At 42.1% G+C, this 19876-nt stretch overlaps 1 protein-coding gene across 2 annotated transcripts in view; it reads right to left on the minus strand.

Moving 5' to 3' along the window:
* RAB3B (RAB3B, member RAS oncogene family) overlaps positions 1–19876 on the minus strand; it is a 94074-nt gene that overhangs the window by 14771 nt on the left and 59427 nt on the right. For both annotated transcript variants that reach the window (XM_042951297.1, XM_042951298.1), the window contains 2 exons: positions 5573–5691; positions 2551–2675 (listed from right to left, as the gene is read on the minus strand). In XM_042951297.1, the coding sequence (XP_042807231.1) occupies positions 2551–2675; positions 5573–5691 (244 nt within the window). The remainder of the gene's footprint in view (positions 1–2550; positions 2676–5572; positions 5692–19876) is intronic.

A 19876-nucleotide genomic window follows, 5' to 3' on the forward strand; every position in this document is an offset into this window, starting at 1 on the left:
TCATGTTCTCTGATCCCCGCTGAGTTAGGTACCTCCTCTGTACCCCTACAACCCCCAGCACATTCCTCTATCACAACACTGATCACTTGGGGTATCACTCTTTCTGTCCTTCAGACCAGGGAATGTGTATCCTATTTCACAGCACAGTACCTGGCATAAAGTAGGCGCTCAGAAAGTCTTAATTGGATTGAAGTAAAATGAAGTAGCCAAATACTTAACATAATAAAATTTAATCAAAACATATTTCTGCAGTGTCTACTCAGAACCAGGCCATATAGTAGGCACTGTGGGCACAAAAATAAACTAGACTCATTTCCTGTCCTCACAGAACTTTAGGGAGATGGACAACTAAACAAGTGCACCCAAGTGCGATAGGGACTGTGACTGCTGTGTGTCTGAGGTACATTGGGTAGAGGCAAGAGGAAAAGAGCTCTGGGGGCCAGGAAGGGCTTTATAGAAGATGTGAAGCTTGAGCTGCTTTGAAGAGTGAGTTTAGGTTTACTGGCTGGATGAGGGTAGGGGGTGTGGAGTAGAAGAGAGCATTCTGAACAGATGGTTAGTTCAGGGAAAGTGCTGGGAGTCTCCCTGGGGACAGCAGGTTGAAGGCATAAAGTGATAGCAAGGGTCACCCAAACGTATGCTTAGCCACATGCTTACTGCTCTGTGAACAGGGGGACAGGTAGACCCTTTCTGGACCCTGTGAACTTCTGTAATGGGGTAGGAACAGCAAAATCCAAGATAACTCAACCTCCCTATTTATTAAACACCTACAGTTTGCTACTTTCTATTCCAGGCCACCCTGGGGAACAGAGGAGGGAAGAAAGACATATAAGACACTCCCACACATGTACTCATAATATACATAATACAAATATATACCACACACAACTCACATTTATATATTACACAATTTTCCCACCTACAAGCCCAAATACCTATAGTCTAGAGACCATAAGGGAGAATAACTTTAAACTTCCTACTCCTCAATACTTACAATACCTAGGTTGTGAGACATATTTAGGGAGGCTGGCTAAAAGTTAAGAAATATATCCTTTCTTCTAGATGAAGTTTTTTCTGAGGTGATCCTACATTGAACCCCAATACTGAAAGGAAAGGAAAGGGGGGCGCCTGAGTGGCTCAGTCAGTTAAGCGTCTGACTTCAGCTCAGGTCATGATCTCATGGTTCATGAGTTTGAGCCCTGCGTCGGGCTCTGTGCTGACGGCTCAGAGCCTGGAGCCTGTTTCAGATTCTGTGTCCCCTTCTGTCTGCCCCTCCGCTGCCTGCACTCTGTCTCTTGCATTGTCTCAAAAATAAATAAACATTAAAAAAAGGAAAGGAAAGGAAAGGAAAGGAAAGGAAAGGAAAGGAAAGGAAAGGAAAGGAAAGAAAAGAAAAGAAAAGAAAAGAAAAGAAAAGAAAAGCAGCTGCTCCTTTAAGCAAGTATAGGTAGGAGTTCTGCTGTGGGGCCATTGAGACACACCTGAGGTACCTGGGTCTCAGTGGAACACAGAGATAAGAGTGCTTTAATCTTGGAAAAAGTCAGACTGAGCTGCATACCTAAATCACATTATTTCATCCCTTCAAACATTTACTGTTGTTGTGAATGGTGTTTTGGTGAAGAAGCATCAGTTTACATTGAGAGAAATACTAAGACACAGTGTTGTGGTTGCTATAAGGATGTTTGCTATTAAGGACATTGTCACATCCAGCATATAGAGTCTGCTCTATCGTGGCCAGTGAAGAGAATAATGGGTTTGTTTTTATTTTATTTTGGAGGCGTTGTTTTTATTTTAAGGACCATCTTGAGACCATGTATTGGTTATGTTTCTCTCTTTGCATGGCTGGTAGGAAGCTAAAAGCCAATATTTTGACCCAACTCTTACACATGCCTGGGAACCTAAAACATACATACTTATCTCACCCCTGGCTTCCTCTTATTTTCCTCCTACCCTTGTTTTCCCTTTACTTTGATTTTCTAATTTTTTTTGATGTATTATGATAATTAAAAAAAAATTTTTTTAATGTTTATTTATTTCTGGGAGAGCGAGAGAGCATGAGTGGAGAAGGGGCAGAGAAAGAGGGAGGCATAGACTCCAAGGCAGGCTCCAGGCTCTGAGCTGTCAGCACAGAGCTCCATGTGGGGCTTGAACTCACAGATGCGAGATCCTGACCTGAGCCGAAGTTGGATGCCTAACCAACTGAGCCACCCAGGTGCCCCTATTATGATGATTTTTATAAGATACCTCAAAGCCTTTGTGGAAGGCACTGGTGAAAAAAAATAGTTCATAAATTTAAATTTTACTTATTAATTCAATGTAACAAAATATACACATTATCATAAATAATAAATTACCTAAAATTCATTAGCACAAAGCTTACACATACATCACACAAATATAAACAATATACATAGAGCACACATGTACATAATTCACAATCACAACATACCTTTAATGTCACACTTAACTGTAAACATGCATGCGCGCACACACACACACACACACACACACACACACACACACACACACACACAAACGTTGTACACATACCAAGCTGCTCTGCAAGGAGCCGGCCCTTCTCAGTGGGAACAACCCTCTCTTCCTCCATGTCACATTTGTTCCCCACCAGGATAACCTGCGCATTGTCCCAGGAGTAGGTCTTGATCTGAGTAGCCCTAAAGAGAGACCAAGAGAAGACTGTGTTAATGACATCCTGCTCTGGTGGCAGACCCTGCAAAACTCTAAGACGTGGTTTCCCTTCCAGGAGGCAGGCTACACCCAAGTTATGTCAATTAACTCAGTTGAGGACAGACAGATACCTGCCCCTGCTGGTTGTCACAGGTGCTGACCCCTAAGCCCTGGTTGCAAACCTCACCCACCTCTTAGTAGCATTCCTCTAATACATCTGCCCATCCCTCTCTTCATTGGGCAGAGAGTTCTTTCTAAAACATCTAGCTGATCCTTTCCTGAAAGGACTCTTCTATGCTCCCCCCCGCCAACCCCGCCCGCAAAACGAGTAGCTATGTGATGAAGTCTATATCCCTCAGGTGTTCAAGAACATTCACATCCCGTCTCTCCAGCTTTATCACACTTCCTCTCACTTCCCACCCATCCCCAAATGCTCTTCCATAGCTTGTGCCTTTGTCTATAGTGGGAGTCCCTTCCCCACACTAACTCATTCCCCAAGACCCAAGGATGGTCCCACAATTCCTTGGGGGAAGTCGTCTCAGGCTTTCTCAGGCCCAGCTAGCCTCTCCTTCTTCCTCTGTGACTTGCAAACATTCACTGAAGCCTCAGATGATGAATATTTGTAGAAACCAAAACGTCAGCAGTAGTTTCCCTCACAAAAGATGATTATGAAACTTTTCAAAAATACTTTATGTACTTCTCAATTTTTCAAAAGTGAGTATATACTACTTACATAATGAGAAACAAAATTTTAACGTAAGGAATAAAATAGGGCCCTTATATTGTGGACATCTCCTTGTGGGGATGGGCCTAACTCTGTCTCTAACCATCCCTTCAGACAAAAATGGAATCTCATTTTGGTCACTTAAACGTTTACCATGGCACCTGTTATATTTAGCTAAACTTATCAGTCTTTCCTTGAGGGCAAGGATAGTCTCATTGATCTTTGGGGTGCCAGTCCCCAGCACGGAGCACAAAGTAGAGGAGATGTCAGCAAATTTCTGGTGAATGAATAAGCCAGCAAATGGTTAATCCTGAAGCAGATCTTAAATGCAACCCTATCCTGACACTGACACTCAAACTAACTGAACCCTAACTGTTTCTGGACCTATTACCAACCCTGCTCCTAAAGCTGATCCCACCACCAATCTTCTCTTTAAGGATGAGAAGCCATTCCCTTAAGGTAAGGAATTCACTCAGCCACGTTGGTCATGGGCTGACAAAGAATGAGGCTCTGTGCTGGGCACTGGAGGGGCTAGGCTAGGACCAAGTTTCTCAGAGGCAAAACCTAAAGGCCAGGGCTTAGGAGAAATAGACACTTAATCTTTAGCCTCAAGGCAGGTCCCTGGAGCCAACTCTTAATGTCTCCCCATACTATTCTTTCTGTCATTTTTGTCCCTCTTCTCACTCCCATCCACTCTCAGCTCCCAGATTAGCAATTCAGGTTATTCTTGGAGGAATCGTCACCAGGTGTTAAAGTCACTGTGTTCCTGAGACAGAATGAACAGGGACTGATGGCAAAAGGGAAGGAGGTCAAGGCCAACAGGGAATTAGCAGTGTAGAGACACTGAAAGAAAGAGCTAATAATTCCATGGTAGGAGGTAGGGGGGAAGATGGAGAGGGAGAGAAAGAGGAGGAGCTGAGACAAATCGTGACTGAAGGGAAAAGAGGGAATAAGAAAGGAGAAAAGGAAGAGAAAAGGAAAGAGGAAAAAAGACTAGTAAAGAGAAAATGAAGATGGAGGGGTCTTGTTAAAAGGGAAGAGAGAAAAAGGAGGAAGGGGAGGATAACCAATAGGCTGAGAAGGAGAACCTAGACCACCATGAATGACAGACACGTGAAGGCACCTTGGAGAGCCTGCAAAGTCACTCACAATTCAAGACTACAAGGCACCAATAGTACTTCACACAGTCATGGCAACTGTTCCTTCACAGAAGGGAAGTCATCGAAGGATGGCTGTTGGGCAAAGGGCAGCATAGATAACCTTGGCATTGGCCAGCACCGCTGCTGAATTGCTGGCCTTCTCAGCATCTCTGATTCTGAAGAAGACCATGGCACAGATGTCCCATCTTCTCCCATCCCAATCCTTTCTACTGATTAGGGACACAGTGTCCTGGGCCCTCCCTCTTACCTGTCCTTCCCCTTGTGCTCCCTTCTCCCTGTGAATTATACTCCAGGAAGAAAGCTGTGTAAGTCATTCAGAGGTTGTACCTGTGAAGCTGTGCTGATTTCCATTGTATGTTGAACCTTTACAAGCTTGGACTAGATGTGCTCTTGACCCCTAGCCTGGGGATAAACTTTATGGGGATGTCATATGTGGATTCATTCACTACTATGACCAGGATGATCTTTCCAAAACATTAATATGAACCTGCTGGTTCCCTGTTCAAATGTCGTCATCTAGGGAATAAACTCCAAATTCCTTATCCCAAAACACAAAATTCTTCATGACCTCTGCTCTTTTTATACCCCTCACTTACCTTCTCATCTTTGTACATCTGTATACTTTTCCTGGAATATTCTTATCTATTCACCCCCTGGCTCACTCCTGTTCATCTTACAAAATGTAGCATCTGTGTCAGCAACTCCATGATCCCTTCCTTGACTCCCCAAGCTGGGTCACAGCCCTCTGTTGGATTCCCAACAGTACCTCTCTTTATCACTGCACATGTACATGATATTCTCACTGCTTGCTTACTTATCTTCCTCTCCTCTCATCTGTGAGTTCCTTGAGGACAGGAGCCATGTCTGATTCACGTAGATTTCCCTAGCACACAGCACAAGACCTAGCACACATTAGGTTTTCCTAAAGAGTTTGATGAATAATGAATAACTGAGGTGAATGAATGAATGAATGAATGAGGTGAATGAATGAATCTCATACCAATCTTGGACAGCATTGAAGGACTCCTCGTTGGTGATGTCATACATCAGAATGAAGCCCATGGCCCCACGGTAATAGGCTGTGGTGATGGTCCGGTACCGCTCTTGCCCAGCTGTGTCCTGGGTAGGAAGAGAAAAGAGTTAGCATCCTAGAAAGTCTGCTTTTTTTCCTAAAAAGTCCTCAGGAACAATTAAGAAATAGCCCAAAGTATATTTAAGGAGTACCTATTATGTGTCTTGTATTGTACTTGGTAAGTAGAATAAAATGTTTTTTAAAACCTCATAAAAATTAATAAGAAAATAATTGAGGGGCTCCTGGCTGGCTCAGTCAGTAGAGTAGGCAACTCTTGACCTTGGGGTCACAAGCTTGAGCCCCACATTGAGGGCAGAGTTTACTTTAAAAAAAGAAAGAGGGGTGCCCGGCTGGCTCAGTCAGTAAAGCACGTGACATTTTTTAAAAAATTTAAATCTAACTCAATTAACATATAGTGTAATAATGATTTCAGGAATAGAATTTAGTGATTCATCACTTACATATATCACCCATCCCAACAAGTGCTCATCCCAACAAGTGTCCTCCTTAATGTCCCTTGTCCATTTAGCCCATCTCCCTACCCTATACCCCTCCAGCAACCCTCAGTTTGTTCTCTATATTTAAGAGTCTCTTATGGTTTATCTCCCTCTCTGTTTTTACATTATTTTTGCTTTCGTTCCATTACGTTCATCTGTTTTGTATCTTAAATTCCACAAATGAGTGAAGTCATATATTTGTCTTTCTCTAATTTTGCATAGCATAATATACTCTAGTTCCATCCATGTCGTTGCAAATGGCAAGATTTCATTTTTTTTTTTTTTGATTGTTGAGTAATACTCCATTGTATATATATACACCACATCTTCTTTATCCATTCATCCATCGATGGACATTTGGGCTCTTTACATATTTTGGCTATTGTCTATAGTGCTACTATAAACATTGGGGTGCGTGTGCACCTTTGAAACAGCACTCCTATATCCCTTGGATAAATACCTACTAGTGCAATTGCTGGGTCATAGAGTAGTTCTAGTTTTAATATTTTGAGGAATCTCCATACTGTTTTCTAGAGTGGATGCACCAGTTTGCATTCCCATCAGCAGTGCAAAAGAGATCCTCTTTCTCCGCATCCTTGTCAACATCTGTTGTTGCCTGAGTTGTTAATGTTACCCATTCTGACTGGTGTGACGTGGTATCTCGTTGTGGTTTTGATTTGTACTTCCCTGATGATGAGAGATGTTGAGCATTTTTTCATGTGTCTGTTAGCCATCTGGATGTCTTCTTTGGAGAAATGTCTATTCACTAGCATTTACATTTTATAGTTGAGAATGCAAAAATGCAGGCAGGGTAAGTGACTTTCCTAAGGTCACAAAGCTGGAGACAAAAGCTATGCCTTAAATCCAGGACTTCTGATTCCAAGTCCAACGTACATACCACTAAACTCCAATCAATGAAGGATTTATCCACAAGTATTTACTGAACACAATCTATAATGATAATAAAATAAGGGGACAATAATTCCAGTATGCCATTATTTGTGTATATGCTGCACCTGTTATCCACACACTTCAGAAAAACTCTGTAGGATATATATGATTACTCTATTTTATTCCAGATAAGGAAACTGAGGCTTAAGAAGATTGCCACTAAGTATCAGAATTAGAACTCAAAATAAATCTATCTGAGGGGTACCTGGGTTGGATGAGCTCCCGCTCAGTTGGTTGAGCGTCCAACTTCAGTTCAAGTCATGATCTCGCGATTTGTGAGTTTGAGCCCCACATCAGGCTTACTGCTGTCAGCGCAGAGCCCCCTTTGGATCCTCTGTTCTCTGCCCCTCCCCTGCTTGCGCTCTCTCAAAAACAAATAAACATTAAAAAAAAAAATAAGCCTGACTCCTACACTCATTACAATTTATACCTTAGCCATGGACCATACTTTGTGTGATATAAAAATGGACAAGGCACTATCCCTAACTTGAGGAAGTCTCAGTAAAAGTGCAGAGGTAGCTAATGCTAATGGGAGCATTAGACTGATAACTAGCAGTATGTGGCAATATGTCATTAGTTCCAGATAAGCAGTATAAAGAAAATGCATCAGGCTTGCACTGGCAGTGCAGAGCCTGCTTGGGATTCTCCCTCTCCCTCTCTCCCTGCCCCTCCCACCTTGTGTACACATGTTCTCTCTCTCTTTCTCTCTCAAAATAAATAAACTTAAAAAAAAAAGAAAGAAAATGTGTCACACAAGTCAGGTAAGGTAGAAACATGGTGGTTTGGGGTAATTATAGAAGTTGTCAAAGCAGAGATAGTGTATCAGTTAGGATATACTGAGTTATTTAGTAGCAAAGCAATCCCCAAATTTCAGCAGCTTAAACGAGGTTTTATTTTTCACTATTGCTACATATCTATTAACAGTTGGCTGGGTGCTCTGCTTTTTGTCTTCCGTAGCTGACAGGGCAGCTACCAGAGGGGGGAAAAGTGTGTGAGTCATATTTTGGCTCTTTAAACTTCTACTTCTCCCACGTCACTAGCCAAAGCAAGTCACACACCCACATCCAAAAAAATCTTATAACATACCCACGAGGAGAATCATAAACGTGGCAGACAGCGTAACTCCCACTAATGGAATCTGTACCAAGTCCAGAAGCATTGGCCTGAAGATGTGCTTATTTGACAATAGTAGGAGGATAACAGGGACTTTCTTTTTATTTGAGGAAGAGAGAGAGAGCAACTGAGTGAGGAAGCAGAGGAGAGGGACAGAAGGAAAGAGAAAGAGAGAAAGAGAGAGACAGAGAGAAAATCCTAAGCCAGCTCCATGCTCAGCACAGAGCCCAATGCCAGGCTCGATCCCACAACCATGGGATCATGACCTGAGCTGAAATCAAGAGTTGGACACCTAACCAACTGAGCCACCCAGGCACCCCATCAGGGACTTTTCTAAAGAAGAATTTTCCAAGCAGTGAAGTGAGGGAAAAGTATTTTGGCAGAAGAAGAGTTTTTGCCATTGAGTACTCCAAAAGAACTTAAGGAACGGTAAGAAATGGGAAATGGGTAATGGATAAGTGCCGAAGCTAGAAAGAGCTTTAAATGTTGTGCTATGGGGTTTGGACTTTATCTTTTTTTTAAGTTTATTTATTTATTTTTGAGAGACAAGACAGGGAGAGCACAGAGGAGGGACAGGGAGAAAGGGAGACAGAGGATCTGAAGTGGGCTCCGTGCTGACAGCAGAGAGCCAGACTTGGGGCTCAAGCTCATGAACCATGAGATCATGACCTGAGCCGAAGGCAGATGCTTAACCAACTGAGCCACTCAGGTGCCCTTGGACTTTATCTTTTAAAATAAAAGATTACGAGGCAGGGGATTAACATAATTAGATGTGAACTTTATTTAGAAAGATCACTCTGGCTGTGATGTGGGGAATGGACTGGAAGAAGAGATGGAAAGCAGGAAGGCTAGTTAGAAGATCTCTGCAGTGGTTCAAGTAAGTCCCAATAAGGATTTAAACTAGAGTGGTAGCAATGAGAAGGAAGTCAAACAGATTCAAGAGGTATTTAAGAGATGAGTTATATAGGGCATGGTGATGAATTGGAGGTGAAGTGATGAGAAATCAAAGACAACAGTTATCTGTTACCTCATTTTCTCCATGTCCTCAGCAATTCAGCTCTGACCTAGACTTGCACAACTTTACTCAGCAAAAAAATCTGTACTTACTACACCCACTATCCTTGGGGAGCATATAAATCCCCAACTCCTGTTTATTGAGCATGATCTTTGGGTGTCTTACTCTTCACCTCAAGCAGCTTATCAGAGTATCCCTTCTGACCACATACAATATTTCTTCCTACGAGCTCTGGTAAGAGTTCTTTCTAAAAGTTCTCCAGTTCATAAATGAGTGAGTGGATGAATGAATTAATATATAAATGAATGAAGAGATGGATGAGTGAGTTAACACATAACACTGGGAATTTTAGGCACTACTGAGAGAAATCATCAATTTGCACTATCTATGCAGAAGTTTTTTGTACCTATGAAACACTTAGCAGTATTTAATCCACCCCACACCCCTTGCCTTTGCTTCCTGAGCTCCCACACCACAAATGAGACTCCTCCCACCCATCTGCAGGCCAGGCCCCAAATCTTGTCCTGTGAGGTTTAGAATTAAGCCACCCATCCAGACTAGAGATTTAAAGGCCCAGGCAGGATTTCTAAGCAGCTGGTCTCAACTCTTCTCACTCTGCCTGTGTTGTATCATTTCCCTGTGAGAGTTTTGAGGTCTCCATCTCTGACTGGAGTCTGGCCCTGTGCCCCAGCTCTTTGACAGGGGCGGTCCTGTCACCCAATTGATGCCCAATTAATTAGAAATCTTGGTATGAGGAGTGCCTGGCTGGTTCGGTTGGTAGAACATGCAACTCTTGATCTCGGGGTCATGAATTTGAGCCCATATTGGGTGTAGAGGTTACTTAAAATAAAATAAAATAAAATAAAATAAAATAAAATAAAATAAAATAAAATAAAACAAAATAAATCCTAGTATGGAATACTAAATGAGCTTGGACATGGAACCAGTTTCATCTCTGTTCTCCTAGTGCCTAGCACAGGGCTGTGCACACAGTGGAGATTCAATCATCACTTGCCAAACAAAAAGGCTACATAGTCTTGAAATTGAGGGTGGTCTCTGGGGTTAGACTCCTGGGTGTGAATCCCTGTTCTAGCACTTACTATGTGACTATGGTAGGCAGCCTTTTAAATGCCTCCTAACGATCACTGTCTCCTGGTATTTATGCTCTTGTGTAATCTCCTTCTTGGGCAATTCGCCTTTTTGGGCCTTAGTCTCTTCATCTTTAAAGTGGGAATAACAACTATATCTACTTCACAAAGTTATTGTGAACATTAAGAAAGTTATTATACCTAAAATGCTTAGAAAAGTTCCTAGTACATAGTAAGAGCCATAAAAGCCTCAGTTACTATTTTTGCACTTTCAGAGTTAGCCCCAGGAACAGGGCCAGCTTCCCAGAGTCTGCCCAGCTGGAGTAGATGAGTTTCATGCTATGTGTCACTTCCCACTCATTCAAACCTGCTGAGGGCTGCTTCCAGTCAGAGTCTTAATACGATGCTTCCCTCAAAGAGTAGCAAATGGCCTGATAGAAAGGGAATGGATGAGTGTAAAAGTTGAGCAGGCTTTGGTCTGACTCCCAGCTCTGCCATTCATCACCAGCTCACCATTCATCACCAGCTCTGCCATTGTGTGGTTTTGGAAAGCTTGGGTTTTTTGTTTGTTTGTTTGTTTGTTTGTTTATCTCTTTGAGATTCAGCTTCCTCACATCTGGAATAGAAATAATAATCCCTACTTTGTAGGCTGTTTGCAATTAAATAAGATTTTTAAAAATGTCTAGCTCATAATAGGTACTCAAATATGGGAGTACATATCATTTTCATTATTATTTAACCCTTCTAAGCTTAAGTTTCTCATTTGTAAAGTGATAATACCAACCTTAAAGTGGTTGTGTGAAGATTATAGATAACGTATTTGGAGAGCCTGGCAGAGTGCCAGGCACATAGTAGGTATGCAATAAAGTCCATAGTAGTTCCTGCTATTACTGTTGATATTATTGTTATTGTCATTTCCCTTGAAGAGAAGCAAGGTTGGAAACAATAATCCAGCTCTCACCATCCTGTGCTCAATGGAAAGTAGCCCAGAGAACTGTTCCTGAACCTCCCTCTCTCTCCCTCTCTCTTTTATTTTTAAAAATCACTTCAACAAACATTGATTCCCCTCCCACTGATGAGAGTCAGAAATAGAACCAAAGAGGAGACAGGAAGGAGGAGAAAGAGGCATGACTCACTGGCTACTTGAGGAAGGAGACCATGTCATCAAGAGCAATCAATTCACTTCTATGAAGCAGGCATTCATTGAGCTCTTTATATGGGCAGAGCATTATTCCACAGAGTGGACACCAGGGTGAGCAAGCCGCCGCCCTGGCCTCCAGCAGCCCCATGTGGCAGACAGACACATAGGTAAGGGGCAGAGAAGCTAACATCAACTGAACACCTACTCTGTGCCAGGCATTTTGATAAATGTTTTATATATGGGATCTCATTTATTATTTATAGTAACAAAATAAGACTGTTAGTTGAGAATTATTACAGGCCAAGCACCATGCTAAGCACTTTACCTATTTTATTTAATTACCAAATAACCTTGAAATACTGTTATCTCTATTTACAGATGAGAAAAAGTTAAATAATTTGCCTAAGATCTTGCAACTAGTTCATGCCAGACTGAGATTCAAACCTAGGTCTGATTCCAAAGCCTGTGCTTTTCCCAGGATGCTCTTTATTCCACATCATTTATCTTAATTGTTACAGCAGCCTAAAGCAGGACAAATTTGAGTCTCCATTTTATACATAAATCCACTGAGGATCACAGAAGCTAAGTAAATTTCTAGAGTCACAAACTATAAGGAAACAGAGTCAGGATTCAAATTCTGTCTTTTGACCACAGCCTGTGCATTTTCAACACAACCTATAGCCCAACCAGACTATGTATTCTTGATCCCCTTCTTCCCCCTAGGACAGGACCAATCCACTCTGCAGCACCCCACCCCCCTCCCAGAGAGGGGGTCCTCTAAGGTTTCCTGGGGTGAACAATCTCCCCTCCACCAGAGGGTAAGCCTGGAAATTACCCAGAGAGTTTAAATGGAATCACGTGTGTCTGGCACACATGTGCTCAACCAATATTAGTTATCTTCTTTATCTTCCACTGAATCATCAAATCACACAGACTCTTCATTTCTTTCTGGAGTTTCCTCATGGTCGCCCACACATGCCACACTCATTTCTGCTCCATATTTCTGTTCATGTTACTCTCTGCCACATATGCCCCCTCCCAGTTCCTCCACTTGTCTTGACTACCAGATTGTTGAATTCTAAAGTTAAAAGTAAACCTTAAATATTATTCAACTTACCCTCTCACTCAAACTAGGAATTCATTCCACAGCATACTTGTACTGAGTGTTTCTAATGTTGGACACCCACTACCTTAAAAGGCAGCCATTCCATTGATGGACAGTTCTGATTATTAGAACATTTCTTCTTTCTCTTGAGCTGAAATCTGCATGTGGTAATTTCTATCCATTGATTTAATTCTGTTCTCTGGAGACACAAAGAATAAATCTAATTTTTCACTCATGTGGCAGCCCTCCAAAAATTTAAATCCTATGTTTGTTTAGCTCTTAGAGGTTATAAAGTTTATTATCTCAGTTATCTCAGTTAATTCCCAAAGAAATCCTATGAGAAGAACCAAAACCCCATTCCACAACAGAGGCAACTGATGCTTGCAGAGGTGAAAGACAGTGAATGATGGAAAGGGGCTTAAAGAATACCAGGTCTTTTGGCTCCAAGAGACCATGGCTCCTGGCACAAGGCTATGTCTCTGTTTTAAGTCACCTGTCACAGGGACCTTCACAATTAGCAGAATAACCAGAACAGTGACAGGAACTTGAAACTGTTTTACAGGAGGAACAACTACAGGATGGAAGATGTTTAGTACTCTAGGAAATAGCACTGCTATCTTCAAATATCTAAGGTGCCTAATAGGTTTTCCTCTTTTACCTTCCTTTTCTTTCAAATCTTCGCTGATTCTATGGTTAGTGTCTGCTAGGTCCCGAAGATCAAAGGATGAGTGCAATGCCAATACTTGCTTGAAGTTTGCTTTGGAAGGTAAACATGTGTCAGATGGGAGTCTGAAGCCTGAGAGGCTGTTCCCGTAAAGCCTTCCGAGTGCCTTTCCTTGAGGCAACACTCTTCCTTTGGAGCTTAGCTCAACTCAGCAGAGAAGCTGCCCTGACCATCCTGGTAAAGTCAAATACGCCAATTACATGCTATCCTGGCACCATGTACTTCTCCTTTGTAGCACTCATCCTCACTGTAATTTTGTATTTATTCGTGCAGTTATTTGATTAAAGTCAGTCTCCCCTGCCAAACTGCAAGTGCCACAAGAACAGGATGTCTGGTTTTGCTTACTATTGTGTCTCCGTGACTGGCACAGCACTAGCACATAAGGTGGGGGAGATTTCCAATAAATACTTGTTGAAAGGATGAATTTATTGGGTGTCTGCAACATTTTCAATAGAGCATACTACAATGTCAGATGGGTCTTTCTAAAATCTAAATCTCATCATTTCCCTCTTGGTCTAAATCCCCTCTCTGGCCTCCCATAGCCCCCACCACAGGGTCCAAATTTCTCAGTAGAACATACAGACTGTTCAGGATCTAGCTCAAGCTTCCCTTCCAGTTCTTTCCTTCTCATACCTCCACTGAACCCGTGAGTTCCAGTTTTGCCTAACTACTTGTGGCCTTTTGTTGATATGCAGATGTTTGCCTGGAATCCCCTTCTCTTTTATCATTTGTAAACTCATTCAAAGGTCACATCCTCTCTGAAGCTTTTCCTGGCCTTCCCTCCCCTGACAAAGTAACTTCCCTTTCTGCCCTTTCATGGTTTGGCATTATGTCACTGGACACATCACATTTATTATAGTGCTGGTTTATTTATCTGTCTCCTCTTTCAGATTATGAGCATCTTGAGACCCAATCATATATTTAGCTAAATTCCAGGCCCTTGACTATAGCACTTGGGACATAGTAGGCACTAATAAGAACGCTGAATGAAACTCAAGAGCTGACCATGTGGTTGGTAGGGAAAACTCATTTCAAACCTCATTTATAACCCCTTTGGTTATAAAAGGGTCTGTGAGATCATACAAACCACCTCCTCTTACTGGTCCCTTTCCATGTTATAGATAAAGCAGGAGGCACAAAGCAGTGACACAACCTGGAAGGTCACACAACTGGTAAGAGGTTGTTTCTGGGGCCTCTATCCCTGGATACTGCCCTGTTGCATACTTTCTCCTCCAGGCCAGACTCCTCCCTCCCTCCTATTCAATTCACTCCCTCTGGGCCATGTTGGGAGATAGAAATAATGAGCACCAGGAAGGCAGTAAGGAGAGCTTCTGGGCTGGCTCTCCCTACACCTCACCCTCTGACCCACACCTGTCAAGCTCCAAGCCCTTTGTATTTGCAGCAGCAGAAAGCCAAGGCATTGTGTCCCATGGGAGTGGGAGGAAACCAGAGGTAGAGAAGCTTTTCAGAGAGGTTCAATGGAGTCTGGGAGAAGCCGAGGACTGAGGAATGGAGAAAGTGATCCCTTGGAGCTGGCTTGGTGTTACACCCATCTGTCCTCAGCAATACAGACCACACTGTGGACCACCTAGAGTTTATAAACATTTTGTTGCATCACCTTATTGGATCCTAACAATGACCCTGGATGCAGACTGTTTAGAGCCAGAAGAAATCAATCTTAGCTCATCTAGTCTGACTCCTTTATTTTGCAGGTAGAGAAATTGAGACCTAGAGAGGTAAAGTGACTTCCTCAAGGTCATATGGCTGCTTACTTTTTGGCTAGTCAAAGACTCAAATCCAACTATTCAGACTCCACATGATGTTCTCTTCAGCATACCATGTATTATTGTCACTACTGGTTTACAGGTAAGAAAATTAAAGCCTAAGGGCATATAGGTAGTAACTGATAGATCCTTGAGGGCACAAGGCAGGAAAGAGGTCACTAGAATCCAGGACTAGGGATTATAAAGCACTTCCCTGTTCACTGTAATCCTATCTAACTTTGAGGTCCAGGTCAGCGGGCGCCTATTCTGGAAATAGCATCTTTGGGATCTAGCATCAAAATTTGTCATCATTCTTTCTGGGCTTCCACACAACGTACTTGGGACTTTATTTTAGCAGCAGCAGAGCACAGAGTATTAGAGCTAGAAGGCCCTCACAAGAATAATCAATTCCACAAATATTTACTGATTTACCACAAATATTTCACTGTGCCAGTGACAAAGACCCATGTAATCCTTGCTCTGGGAATTCTCAGTCTAGTGGGGAAGCTACCTCATATGTGACTAATCCTATGATAGATACATATAGGGTCAACTCCCTCATTTTGCAGATGGGAAGCCAAGGCCCAGAGAAATGAATGCCCTGGATTCTTATTTTTGGCATTGGTCTCTTACACAAAACTCTTGTCAAACACTCAAAACTCAAAACCTCTCAAGGATATAACTATTGACTTCCATGATTTCCACATTTTACTTCAAGCAGATAAACCAAAGTTTATAGGACTTCCTTTCATTGCTCCTCAATGTACCTGGCATGTCTTGTGTGTTCAATAAATATTAATTTAATTTTATTTTAGAAAGAGAGAGAGTACACAAGCAGGGGGCAGAGGGAGAGAGAGAGAAAGAGAGAGAATGTTAAGCAGGTTCCATGCTCAGTGCAGAGCCTGATGCAGGGCTGGATCCCACAACCCTAGGATCATGACCTGAGCCAAAACCAAGAGTCAGATCCTCAACCGACTGAGCCACCCAGGTGCCCCAATAAATATTTTTTGAATGAATGACTCACAGCAGCTATATCAGGGATTTGTTTCCACTCCCATCTGCATCTCCTCATTTAGACTATGGTTTAGGGGCTATGTCTTTCATTTCTATACCTTCTGCAATGTCTAAAGCAGTACCTGACAACTGGCAAGTATTCAAAAATACTAACTGAACAAAGAAATGAATGAATAAGAGAAGGGCAGATAATGTGGTCTCTCTTTTGCCCTAAATAACAAAGATGGCATCCCCAAACATACATTCCTCTTCTTGAAACCCCACCTTTCCTCAGCATCACCTTGCTTCATCAATGTGTTCCCTTTATTTTCCCCCTGCTCCTGCTCTGTCTTCTACACTGGCTCTTTATCCTCCCCTCAACCCCTCACTTCTAAGTTTTAGATGGAAATTACTAATTATCTGCTGAACCTTTCCACTTAGTCTGGATGCCTTTAAAATATACGTAGTTGACTATTAATTACAACCTATTTCTGGGATGCCTGGGTGGCTCAGTTGTTGGGCTTCCAACTCTTGGTTTTGGCTCTGGTCATGGTCTCACGGTTCATGGGATCAAGCCCCAAGTCAGGCTCTGTGCTGGCAGCATGGGATACTCTCTCTTCCTCTCTCTCTCTCTCTGCCCCTCTCCTGTTCAAGCACACATGCACATGAACCGTGCTCTCTCTCACTCTCTCTCAAAATAAACCTTAGAAAAAAAATTATGATCTATTTCATTTGTGTCTTCTCTAGCTAGTAAGCCCTTATCAGCACCCAGCACAGATCTGAGCATGTAGCAGGTATTTTAAAGATACCTACTGAATGAACCATCATCCATAAAACCTCAGTGCTTTGGCATAGACAAATTTAGCATCAGAGTTGGCAACCCATTTCCTCTTCACCCTTTTTGCCTCCAAATTGACATCACTACCATTCAGAGCATTCTCAGAAGTCTCTCTGAGGAATTTACTTAATTTTTTACTTCCTGTATCTTTTAGGTGACTCACCCAACTCCCCTTCAGGATAGCAAGTGGTGGGGGAAGAAGTGAGGTAGGAGAGGGCTAGGAGAAAAAAGAGAAGCTTGGAACAAGATTATACTTAATACATTCCCAGGTCACAGCAAGTAAAAGCAAATGAGAATCAGACCTTGTACTGAGAAATTGACAGTGATAAAAATAGGAACCTTGTCAAACAGACAATTTGCAGAAAACAAATGATTAATAAATATATAGATGACTGTTCCATATGTAATCAGAGGAATGTAATTTGAAATGATGAGGTACCATTTTTAACCTATTGAATTAGCTAAAATTAAGCTAACATCATATTCCATGCTGGCAAAGATAACATGAATTAGGAATTTCACTATCGAAAATCCATTTAAAGGAAATAATCTAAAACCTAGGAAAAGTTTTACGCACAAGGCTGATCACTGATCACTATAACATGATTCATAACAGCCCCAAACTGAAAAATAATTAAATACTTAAACCATAGAGAACTAAACTTTGAGAAACCAGAGATTGTGCCTCATTCTTTTACCTTATTTATAGTGCCCAACACATGTAAGTGCAACAAATATTGTTGACTACATGAATTAAGGAATGGATCTGGTGCATCCTCCCTATGATGTACAATGAAGTCATTAAAATCATATTTGTAAAGACTTGCTAATAATTTTAGCTATATTTATACTATAATGTTACATTTTTAAATTTTTTTCTTAACGTTTTATTTATTTTTGAGACAGAGAGAGACAGAGCATGAGCAGGGGAGGGTCAGAGAGAGAGGGAGACACAGAATCCGAAATAGGCTCCAGGCTCTGAGCTGTCAGCCCAGAGCCCGATGCACAGCTTGAACTCACGGACCACGAGATCATGACCTGAGCCGAAGTCGGACGCCCAACTGAAGTAGGGGCCCCGAAGTAGGGGCGCCACCCAGGCGCCCCTATGTTACATTTTTAAAAAGCAGGATATAAAATTGAATATACAGTGTGACTTCAATTACGATAAAAACTCATAGAAAAGAAACTGGAAAGAAACGAACCACAACAACAATAATGGTTTTTTTTCTTTATGCCTGAATGTAATCTTAAAGTATTTTTTTTTAATGGGCATATATTACTTCCATAATTAAGAAAAATTAAGTCCATAGTAGGTAGTGGCAGTTGCTCTTAATATAGCCCAGGGAAAACAAAATATGGAGAAAACATGGAGGATAAACCATAAGTTGGTAATTGTTGTAGATGGATTATGGAATGCATGTAATATGTAGTAGTCTCCCCATTTGACTGCGTGTTTGAAATTTCCTATAATAAACAGTTAAAAAAAAAAAAAAAAAGTGAAGCCTGAAACGCCATGGCGTCTGGGGAGAGTATGAGCAGTTCCATTTTCACTGAAGTATAAGATACTCAGAAGGACTCTAAGATGTTCACTTTTTCACATTTTAACATCTCTGAAATAAGAATATAATTTACAATTGATAGCACTTTAGATTCTCTGAAACAGAATACTTAAAATACTAGGTGAGGGTAGAAGTAGGAAGTGAGGCTGGAGCTACCTAGATCATCGAGGCCAGGCCAGGTGCTTGGACGCTGTCCTGAAAAGAAAAGCCACTGAGGGGTTTGTGGTGCCCAACATTGGGCCTGTCACCTGGAAGACATTCAGGAAGTGTGTGCTAAATGGTGAGGCCACTGAGGATGGGGACACTGCTGCTTATGCCAAGGGCCAGGGAAATTGCCCTTTATGGGAGACGTGCTTGAGGCCTTGTTCCCGTGTCCTTCTTATCATCTCATTAGTCCCAATTCTCTTCAGCTCTGCAAGGCAGAACCATTGGGTTGTCTGATAAAATTATCTTTTTCCCTCCAATCCCCCATGATACTTCTATTTTCCTGAAAGTAAGAATCATTTCTCCAGAACGTGAGCCAGCATCACAGCCTAAATAGCTGATATGAATGTCCACAGGCCTGGGTTTCACATTACCTACTGACATGACATTTGAATCCCAAAAACTCAGCTTGGAACCTGGCCAAAGACCTCCTTATGAACTCATTTCCAAACAGAGACAAAAAGAATTAAAATACAGATGGCAGGTAAGAGATTAGAATGAACTCTTCAGGGGGTGCCTGGGTGGCTGAGTCAGTTAAGTGTCGGACTGTTGATTTCGGCTTAGGTCATGATCTCACAGTTCATGAGTTCGAGCCCTAAGCCGGGCTCCTCGCTGACAGCCGGAGCCTGCTTAGGATTCTCTCTCTCTCCCTCTCTTTCTCTCTGCCCCTCGTCCGCTCACCCTCACTCTCTCTCTTTCTCTCAAAATAAATAAATAAACTTAAAAAAAAAAATGAATAAACTCCCCAGGACTTCTAAGACTTCACTAGAAAGATAGTGCAGGATCTCCACCCCACCCTGGGCTGTGCTTTCCCTTTGGTTTCATAGCTGCTTTCTTTGGGGAGTTGGCCCAAGTCACCATAGCAGACAAAGTCCCCTGAGGATCATTTGCATACAGGTGCCAGAGTGTTCTAAAAATAGGATAAGCACAAAGTAAATGCCTTGAAATTTATTTACAAAGGAGGGGAGACAATCATCTGAAGAGGGAGGGAGAACCTGTCAGAGGTGGCCTGACAATAGTAAGGGAGCCACACGGTGCAGGCTGGGATTCAGGAGGCCTGGGTATGATTTAATTCTACCACTAACTTGCTTTGTGGGATTATAAATACACCCCACTTTGGGCCTTGGTTTTCCATCTTTAAAACAGGGACATTAGGGGCACCTGGGTGTCTCAGTCAGTTAAGTGTCTGACCTCAGCTCAGGTTATGATCTCGCAGTTCATGGGTTCGAGCCCTGCGTCGG

Source organism: Panthera leo, chromosome C1 (assembly GCF_018350215.1).
Source record: "Panthera leo isolate Ple1 chromosome C1, P.leo_Ple1_pat1.1, whole genome shotgun sequence".
Taxonomy (NCBI): Eukaryota; Metazoa; Chordata; class Mammalia; order Carnivora; family Felidae; genus Panthera; species Panthera leo.